This window comes from Centruroides sculpturatus, unplaced genomic scaffold (assembly GCF_000671375.1).
Source record: "Centruroides sculpturatus isolate CEXI.00-Female unplaced genomic scaffold, Cexi_2.0 scaffold76, whole genome shotgun sequence".
NCBI lineage: Eukaryota > Metazoa > Arthropoda > Arachnida > Scorpiones > Buthidae > Centruroides > Centruroides sculpturatus.
Window position 1 is genome coordinate 670,925 of NW_019384451.1, and position 11,232 is coordinate 682,156.

At 30.0% G+C, this 11,232-nt stretch overlaps 1 protein-coding gene across 1 annotated transcript in view; it reads right to left on the reverse strand.

Annotated features, from left to right (window-relative positions):
• Positions 1-4,196: 4,196 nt before the first annotated feature.
• Positions 4,197-11,232, reverse strand: part of LOC111620551 (SEC23-interacting protein-like) — a 66,868-nt gene continuing 59,832 nt past the window's right edge. The window contains exons 13-15 of the mRNA XM_023362483.1: positions 8,469-8,681; positions 6,984-7,125; positions 4,197-4,766 (exon numbers count right to left, since the gene is read on the reverse strand). Of these exons, the coding sequence (XP_023218251.1) occupies positions 4,430-4,766; positions 6,984-7,125; positions 8,469-8,681 (692 nt within the window). The 3' untranslated portion in view covers positions 4,197-4,429. The remainder of the gene's footprint in view (positions 4,767-6,983; positions 7,126-8,468; positions 8,682-11,232) is intronic.

Here is an 11,232-nt window from a genome sequence, read left to right on the forward strand (position 1 = left end):
TTACAGTATAATAATGTGTCACTTTCAGTCAATGAAGGGTTTTTAGATGTTTCTTGACCTTCACTTTTTATATATTTATATAAAGACCCACGTAGATTTTCTTCCATCCGCTTTCTTTTCATATCTCGTTTCCTTTTGAACTCAAATTTTCTACCGGCATCACGATCACGCGAACTCATTTCATAAATCTTGTTTCGCACATAAAACTAATTTAGAAATAATTTACTAGCAGTTTTACAGTTTTTTTTAACAATTCACTCTTTACAAAAGATATGTGCCGTACAAACGATTGTGTGACGCATACAGCTGCTAGCAAAATAAGCGTAAGGTGACAAGGGTTGACGAACGAAATGAAACACGGGGATTCCCCGAGCGTGTAAATCGTAAACACCACGAATCACGAAAATAATAAAACTGCGCGTTTAAGTGAGTTTTCTAAAGGATTCAAATACTATAGTTATGAATTTTTCAAATATATTTTACAAAAAATATTATTATTCACTGATAAATTAATTAATTTTGATATCGTTAATTAATCTTACTTTTTTATACGAATGTGAGATTGAATAAATCTAAATGAGAAATTTCATTTAGGCACTTATTAATATTAATATATACTGTACTGTGAATTAATCAAATTATTTATTTTATTGTTATAACTAATAGCTAAGGATAAAATGTTTTAAATATCAACTTTTTTCTACTCGGGTTGTTGCGCCGGGCCCCTGCAAGAGCGAGGCCCCCGGGCGATTGTCCCGCTCGCCACCGATGTCATACTTAACATGGATCATGAAACAAAGTCCATTTTCATGGTTTGAGCCACATGCGGCAATTAAAAACTATTTCTGAATATTGCCGTTTTTTACAGCTGACTTTTTAAAGATCATATGTGTAAATTCTTTAATTTTTTTTTTTTGCTTTTACACTTTCCACCTCTAAAAGAGCCCGATCAAACTTACGAGGGGCAACAGTGGGCCATCAGAGTGGTGAGGGATAGGGTGCGATATATCGGGACAGACCACACCGACAAATTCGTGGGACCCATCGAAGTTGGGTCGCCAGTTCCCAGAGTGATAGACTGACACTTAGGCCATCCGGTCTTTAAAATTTCCCGAGTCGAGCCCTTTAATAGTATACCAAAATAATATCAAACTTTCCACAAATCGTGTTTACCCATTCCATGTAATGTTACACTTCTTCCTTTTCATTCTTTCTATCATTCAAAGATGTTTATTGCAAGATTGAGAATGCATCAATTTCCACTAAGAGAGATTTTTATTGCTAATAAAATTTCTGCTAAGAGAAATTTTATTGAATTTACCCATTTTTAAATTGATGGTAGAAATGCAATCGTGGTACGGTTTGTTTTCACCAACCACACCATCATTGAAAAGATAAAAAATGTCAATCATTTTAATTAATATATATACTTAATAAATTCTCTAACTTACTTCATTGGCTCTTTTGTTTTCCCCTATTTTAGATCGTAAGAACACATTCGACTGTTGATTTACCGCTGTAAATGCCAAAAATATACAATTGACATTGTCTTAAATAAAGCATTTTTTCCTATAAGTAAACGAGGAAATATATACTTTGATTTCATGCAGAATATACTAGTATAATGTTGCTGTACGATCTGTTTTCTAGGCTTCTTGTTCATCCTTTTATAAATTATATTTAAAAAACTGTATCTTATTTGTAAACTGCAAGCTCTCTTTAATGCTTTTCTATTTTGCTTTTGTCAGCCATAGTCTGAACTTTTTTCTGGTTACAAAAACTATAAAATCTGTTTTTGGTTTTCCAAAAGAATAATTAAAATTAGATAATTTAACACTCAAATAGGGGCCACTTTCACTTAAAACACTACCCAAAGGGCACATTCCCTTTATTGTAGATTGTGTGGCGTGCCACTATCTAAATGCAATCAATCGATACGCATTGAAAATTTTTTTGTTTTTTGAGTGGTTCATAAGCTACTCGGTTACAATGTTTCACATAGTATACAAGCTACTCAATACAAATATTAATATAACTTATAAAGTTTAATGATGTTTCCCATGACCATCTGTAGTTGTGCATCAATGTAGAAAGTCTTCTTGTAGAATGTCTTCTTGTAGAATGTCATACTCAAAATAAATTATTCCATATAGTTAAACATAAAATACAGTCGACCCCCCTATAACACGGATTCCTATAGTTAGAATTCCTATATGACGGCGAAAAAATTGCGACGGTATCCATACAAACATGGTAAAAAAACTCCTATAATTCGGTGAAACGTCATTGGGCAGCCAAACTACTTTCCGCCATCCAGCGCCACGCTACGGAGAGTTTAGGCGGGTAAATTGGGTTTACTATCGTCTGTACAGTATTATATATAAATTAGGTATTGTATATATAATTATATACTAACTTAATTTATTGTAACTTTATTACTGTATATACTTTCTGCTGTCCAGCGCCATGCTATGGAGAGTTTAGGCGAGTAAGTTGAGTTTACTATCGTCTGTACAGTATGTAAATTAGGTACCGTAAGTCTAATACAGCACTGTAATTTTATACATTTCTTATTCAACGGCCATAAAAATTATTTATATTAACGATGTCTCCAAAGTTTCAACGAAGTTTTCGCAGAAAAATAACTTATCAGAAATTGCGCCCGTCGTTTGGTGCGCTGCTCCGCGACGAAAACAAGCTTAAGCAATGGCGACGTCAAACGGTGCACACTCGGTAAGTAATCCTACAATTTTTTGTTTATAGCATAGTTTATATGGATTATTCCCCAAAAAAATATACGTTTTGGAAATGTTGAGTCGAATTAGTGTAGAAATCGATTGAAAGATTTTCTTCCATAAAATTAAACAGCCGTAGTCCGTAAAGTGCATACGTGCTGGGCTGTGATTGGTAAGGACTCATACAAAATGAATTCATAAAGAACGGAACATATTTACCGTGTTATAGGGGGGTTGACTGTATAAACAACACAATTTTAAACCTATATATGTCACCTACTGGTGACATATATAGGTAAATTAGTAGAGTTGTAGGTGAAGAATGTTTTTACATTCTTCACCTACAACTCTACTAATTTACCTTTTTATTTTGTTTTTCCCTTAATTGTGCTAAAACAAAGCAATCATCCAATGCATTACTGGCAGATGATAAATCAACTTTGCTTGTAAAGTAAGTATTAATACTTGCCTTGCCCCAAAGTATTAGTTTTGTAAAACTTCTTGTCAGATTCCAATATTAGCCCAGTTTCTCTCCTAAGGTACGTTCGTAAAGTCAAATGCGTTAGTAACGAATCGTTTTAGTAGTAGTAGTCTCGCTCAGTGCGCATGCTCTGCGGTGATGACGTTTCGAACGAAACTCTAACGAAGTTCACGAAGGAAAGAGTTAGTTTACTTCGTTAAGAAAATGGCGCCCGACGATATCGATGTTTCTGAATCTACTCGAGTGTTTAAATTGTGAATTAAAAGATGAAATGATTGAAGTAACTGTCCACCCGAAGCAATCTAAGAAAAATATTTCGGATAAGACTGTACTAGCAACATTATCTTCGATTTTAGAAACAGCCATTTAGTTCTAAACGAATCGTTCGAAAAGTCTAACGATGACGTCATTCTCGTTTAACTCGTTCGACTTTACGAAAGTGCCCCTAGACTATTTGAATCTATTTTGTATAGAAAACTGTGGGTCCACTATTTTCCTTTGCATAGAAAGTTTCTTCATGTAAAAAATGAAAATGCTACAATATGGGAGTTGTGTTACTCATGAATAAATGTTTCAAAACATTTCTAGTATAAATGCTTTTAAGATTACATTAATTAACAGCCATCTTGTTTTTAAAGATTAATTTTTTTCTATTTTAATTAATTATTGAAACTGATCATTAACAAAAAATTTATTATCCATTAAAAACTTTAGAAAATATTGGGAATACAGTGACACACTCATGGTACTATCAGTCACAATCTAATTAGCATTCCATTCTCATTAAGTCATTTATTTTATATCATAAAAGTCTGTTACAATCATTACAATTAATATTAAATTATTAAAAATTTGGGCATCAGAGAATTAATAAATAATAATGACAATTTATCATCAATAAAACTTTGATGTAATCTTGTTGTTTTTAAAATGACCGGATAAATAGAATATATTTGATGAATGAATTTCAAAAGTAAGGAAATGAAAGAATAAAACAAATTTATTTATTGAAAAACATTATGATTGGATTTAGAACAAAGAATAAAATCAAATCTTACAATACAAGAAAAATCCAAAGAACTGGACTGGGAATGTTCATTCTATCATGTGAAAAAGTTCAAATGCAAGTTTTAGGAAAACATTGCATAGAATTGATTATTGAATCTTTTGATGTTTTTGGGCATTCTTTCTGTACAAATATCTACAATTCTTCTCATCTTCGGACCAGCGGAGAAGCCTTGACGAAACCCGAGAGAGGAGGGGGACCGATCGTTTGACTCTGAGAAGGATTGACCACCGGAGAAGCGATGGTATTCTGAGACGTGTCTAGAGAGGACTGGGTCGGCGATATCCCCACCTGGGGTAACTGTCCCGCAGAAGAGGACAGCGACATGCCGGAAGGAGAAATGTCGGTGAACCGAGACTGAGAAGATAATGCCGGATTATACAGAGGTATGTTATGCTGCGATCGAGGACCTCTGACGACGGGAAAGACGTTCATCAGCGCATATATTTTCTTTATAACCATCAAAACAGTATCTTCAGATTCCCTGAAAGGAAAAAAATTAATTCCAATTAAATAAATAAATCAATAATAGAAAGGAAAAGCTTGAAACTGATAATCTACAATATATCCTGAATTCACAATTTTTTATCAGTTTCAAAAATGTTTGTAGTAATAATGAATAGAGTTTATGTAAATTGAAAAATGCTATGAAATCTTTAAAATCAATGATGAGAATGTGAATATCCCATTAAACAATCTTGGAACTATGGCAAATAAGTGTTTAATCAAATTAACAACAACAAAACAATACATTAAGATCATTATACCCTTTAGATCTGTTTTAAATGTGGATTTATATTCCATCACAATTCTCATAAAAATAGGAAGAGAGAAAAAAAATGAATCTTTAAATTGTCATATATGATTTCTATTTCTATGTAATCCACAAAAAAAAATATTCATTTTGGTGAATGACCATTTAATATCCTATCATGGATTCAACTGGGAATATGATTCCTGTGTTGTAACATTATCACTTCACAACTGCAATTATATATACAGCAAAATAAATAATAAATGAACAAAATGTGGGTAACATTTGTATTTACAGAAGAATTAAATTGCATTCACATTATTCTTTAAGCAAAATGCATTTTCTGTATTTTGTTTGTGATTATGTTTTAATTTTTTCCATTATTCCCTACAGATACATCAGCAATACTCCTACTAAAGTTATCCTATAACCTGTACCTTTGAAAACATGGCATTTTACTGGTATGCAATTTAGCAGGGAAAAACTGTTTTAAACACTTAAATAACATTAGTGTAAATAAATATGTGAGATATATCACAAACATAAATAAAATGAAAGAAACAGTTTCCAAATGACTAAAATATTTTCTATTAAAATAATTTTAATGTCTTTGTTTCTCAACTAACATTATTGAATATTTGTTGGAGACTGCATAATATTCAATACCAAAAGACTTACTAAGATACCTTGTGAACGTGCAGCCCAAGTTTATTACTTCCAAACATTTTCGGTCATGTTAAATGACCTCTCTCAAGAAGAAGAAATAAGAGAAAGCAAAATAAAAAAAGATTGTAAAAATCGAACGCTTAGTACAAATGCAAAAAAAACGAATTAGCCTATAATCCATTGCAACTTATGACATCATCTTTAACACTGTAACGAAAGTATAAAAATCATATTATTTTTAGATATTATTTTTATAAAAATCATAATATAAAATCATTTTATAAAAATCAAATATAAAATCATTATTTTTAGATATGATTTTTATAAAAATAATATGATTTTATATTTGATTTTTATAAAATGATTTTATATTATGATTTTTATAAAAATAATATCTAAAAATAATATGATTTTTATACTTTCGTTACAGTGTTAAAGATGATGTCATAAGTTGCAATGGATTATAGGCTAATTCGTTTTTTTTGCATTTGTACTAAGCGTTCGATTTTTACAATCTTTTTTTATTTTGCTTTCTCTTATTTCTTCTTCTTGAGAGAGGTCATTTAACATGACCGAAAATGTTTGGAAGTAATAAACTTGGGCTGCACGTTCACAAGGTGTCTTAGTAAGTCTTTTGGTATTATTGAATATTAATGGTTTAGCACTTCCTCTTAGAATTAACAGCCAGCTTCTAAATAGTTGTGAGAGAGTCATTAAATATACAAGTTCAGTTAAAATATGGATTGACACAAAATGAATGGAAGAAAACTAAAGATAAGGTTATGAAAGATTATGTCTTCATGGTATACTTATTTACTCTTCATGGTAAATAATACTTATTTACCATGAAGATTTGAGGCTTTGGGAAAAATTGTAATGAAAAATGAACAAGTTTGCAGCATGCAAAGAATTCATATTTTTAAAGATAATTAACTCATCAAAATTTCAGATTTTAGTTTGCAATTACTCAAATCATAACCCAAGCCTACTTTCAAATTTTCTTTGAAACACTGATATTTTCTGTGTATAACCAGTGAATTTATTGTCTATTTTTATTTTATTATTTTTATTGTTTTATGACGTTAAATACTTAACTATAATAGAAAAATATGGCTTCTTCATTATACTGGCATATTTCTAATTCTTTTTATGTAAAGAATTTATAATGTGTGCTTAAAACAAAACAATATAAGAATTTACGACTACAAATTAATTTTTACATTATATTATTCTCTTAATAATTTGTTGATTTAATCTTAAATGAACACATTATTTACTTACCAATAGCAAGCATGACTCCCTAAAGCAAATAAATATTCATTCAAGCTTTCAATTGGTTTTTCTTGAAGTACATAATCTATTCTTTTTCCAGCATTCAATTGTCCAATTTGAACATCATCATCCACATTGAAATCAGTCGATACTAAAAGAATGAAATAATACAAATTTACATACAGGTAATTCCGTAAAGCACAGATTAACTCTAACACGGTTTGAGAATTGGGTAAAACCCTCATACAACATGAAATGTAATAAATTTTCACATACTCAAGTACTAATAGTTCACAAAAATAATAATTTTCGTGAACTATTATACTTAAGTATGTAAATTTTCTTTTCCGCCTTCTGTCGATACATGTAATCATTCTCAAAAATTGTTTCAGTGTTGCCAGATGTTTCCCTTATTCCATACTTGTTTTATTCTTCATAAGTGCTTAGCATCATATAAGGAAATTTATAAAGATCTTTTAACTAAAAGCAAGCAATCTAAAATAACATTTTTTGCAAAAGGTAGAGCATAGATCTGAAGATAATGCAGAAAAATGCTCAGTGGATAAGGATATCTTGCCAAAAAGAAAATGCTCTTGGTTAATAGTGCTTAGTGATGATAAAGAAAACATTGTTTAATTTATATTACCATATTTTGACAAGTATAAGACGCACCCCTATTTTGAGACAAAAAATTTAGATAAAACTTTAATAGGATTATCTAAAGATGCATTTTATTAATCATACTGGCCAAGAAATTCTTCAACTGAATCACTGCTATCTACCGGTAAATTACGCCCATTAGGAAACACATCTATGACGTCATTAATGACTGGTTCACCGTCCCTTTATTCTTGAATCCTCGAAGTATCGACTGAATCATCATAGATTGCCTCATCTTCTGTACCATCCATGACGATTATTTCAATTTAACAAAGGTATCGATTCATCATATTCTTGAATAAAAAAATGAAGAAAATGCTTTAATAAACTGAAATAATCATCATTTCTTAATGTAAACTCAGAGGTCACATGATGACAGTCGACAGAACATGGCGGCAATGACTGATAATCTAAGTACTCTAGCCATTCGGTTGAGGGACCTTCTGCTTAATGGACCACTGCACAGGTTGCACGGACACCCCTTAACGGACCGCTATTGTAGATAATTTCACTGTGAAAATGGTTACCTGTCGAGTATAAGACGCACCATGATTTTGAGCCCCAAAAAGTAGTAAAAAAAAGTACAACTTATACTCGTCAAAATATGATAATATGTATCACTTATGAAAATATAATATTAAAATTTTCTTAAGATAAATATAGCATGTTTTTTAATTTTTGGAGCATAACTCCTGTGTTATGCAAATCCGTGTTATACGAAACAAAGAACTGGTATGAAAAGGGGGGTTATGTTCCAAAAATTTGCCATGTTATACAGGGGTTACCTGTATTTTTATTTTTAAGGAGAAGAAATGCACATTTTTTAGATCTTACCTGTACTTTCACTGTCATCAAATTCCTGAGGATTACTTTGCATATCTAATCCAACTGTGTTTTCTTGTGAGCCTGTTATCGATGGATCCTCTGGTTGATACCCAAATCTGTGAGCCCGTGCAAATTCATTTATCGAATTCCAAGTATTCCAGAGAGGATCGAGTAACTTCTGTTTCAAATCAGCACCCATTCGTGATAAACTCTCTCTAATTTCTATACAAAATTTTTTATGTTTATTCAGAAATAATGTCTATAATTTAAAATTCTGAAATCATTTTAACAATTAACATATTAACCTTCATTCTTTTTCAAACCAATAATATATATATTATTAAAACTTTACACTAAATTCACTGAGTGCTCTAAATTTAATAATCATTTTTTTTTTTTTTTTTGCAAGCAGCCTTATATTTGTTTTTATTCATTATTGTATGGGAGTGGCAATCATTGTTTGATCATCACCACCAGTAATATTGTAAAAACAAAGAATAAAAATATGACTTGATTCATCTAATTTTAAAACTAAAAAAGAGGTCTAATTTAGCAAAACTCTATTTCTAAAATATAATTTTTTAAATATATAAAACNAGTATCAATATTTTAAATCACCAGTACTTTAATTATTCAAGCAGTCAAATTTTTATTGGCCTTCATTAAGTCTAATTATTAAGCAATAGGTAGCTGGGTTAAGCCACTATCTCAAATTAAATTTAATTTAGGATATTTGAGAAGAAAAGATTGGGCCCAAACAGGACTGAAACTTGCAACTCCTATTTACTATGGATAGGCTATCTGGCAATGCATCTGCAATATTCTATTGCATTCTCATCTAATCTTAGCTTCCAAACCAATTAATTTTGATATAACCATACTGGTTACTCATGGAACTAACATACAAAGGTGAAAGTATAATATATACAAACCTGAAAATTTATTGTATTTAATTTTATCTGGCTACATTAAGGTTATTTAATTATTAATTCCTTATTAATAATTCATAACCTCAATGTAGTCAGCTGGGTTGGTCCAGATCAGGACTTGTCTCTAGCTTGCTTTGACTAGAGATTCAAGTCCTGATTTGGACCAATCTTTTTCTTCCAGGATATTCTGAATTAAATTTAATAATTATAGATAATTTAACATGAGCTAGTTTAATCACCTATGGCTAGCCAAATTACTTAATTCCTTAATGAAGCCTGATAAGAATTTGGCTGTTTGTATATGTTAATCACTAGTAAAACTAAGCAGACATTTTTCCAAAAAATATTATGGTTTTTAAAATTTTTAAAATAAATATTTATAGAGTTAAAAAATAGACTTAAATAATTTTCTTTTGTAATCAAATGCAATGTATTAAGTATACTTAGTGATGTAGAACAATCTAATCACCAACTATAATTTTTTCAACAGAAAAATGTGTGTTTATTTTGAGCAAAAAATAAATCGTAAGTCTACCAACAAGTGATCATATAATCAACAGTAAAAATATTCAATAATTAAACTCATTTGTATTAAAAATGTTTCAAAACTTCTCTCTAACATTTCAAAGTACTATATTTATCATCATTTCTTAATTTTGAATTATTAAATAAGAAATATGTCAAGAAACTTGAATTATTAAATGTAAATATATTTATGTAAATACATATATAAATAAATAAAGAATAAACATGAATACTCATTCTTTGTGTTTCTCTCATTTATCTAATTAAATATATCAGTGATAAAATTATATAAAATTTTGTACTACTGATGTATTTCATGTTTCTGTGGACTGACCTTTGTTGACTGCTTTTAGAATTGCACTTGAAAACAAATAATTTTATGACTTTTGTTATAAGTTCATTTTGTATATATCAAATTAAACAGGACATGTAATAAGAATTTATTGATTTGTAATTTGAATATAAAGTAATCAAATCTATAACAAATGAACACAAAAATAAATTTATTTTATCCTTTTTATTATTGCATTATTTGAAAAAGCCACACTCAATTCTGATTGGGTAATGATGTATTTTCATTCTATTTACTGTTTTCTGTCATCTGACAAAGATTTATAATGATGTATGAAACATAATTTTAGTTTTGTTTATATGCCATTCTGGTAAATATGCACATTAAATACTCCATAAAAGATGTATTAAACCACAATAATTGTGTTGGTGAATTGTTTTTTGTCCTTGTGTTACAATATGGAACTACAATCACTAAGTTTTGTCTCTATGGAGGACTTATCACACACAATTGACGCTGTCAGAGTAATCACCCTGAAGTAGGTAGACACAAATTTATGACGACAACACTATGCATTTCAGACAGGTTGTCTGTTCCTCTTTGGCCGTATTTGTTACAATTTGATGAGTATACAGGCATCTACAAAAATACAAGCAGGTTCATTTTTTTTTTTGTTACAAACAGGTTTATGATTAAAATACAGTAGAGTGTCGTTTATCTGAAGGTCGGTTATCTGAAGGAATTCCAGTCGACAAATTTAAATTTTCGCCAGTGCTGTGGCGCTGTGACCTTTGGCTATGTCTTCAGCTACTCAAATATTTTACATGTTTGATACTAAATTAACTTCTGAAGTATAATTTTTTATTGTTTTTATATTTTTCAATATATTTATTTTGTTTGTACAAAATAAAAAAATAATTTTTAACGATACAATAATCTTCGTTAGGCTTAACATCGATGAAAATTCAACGCGAAGTGACATGCAACGGAGAAAAATTTCAACACGGGATAAATTAATATATTTTTT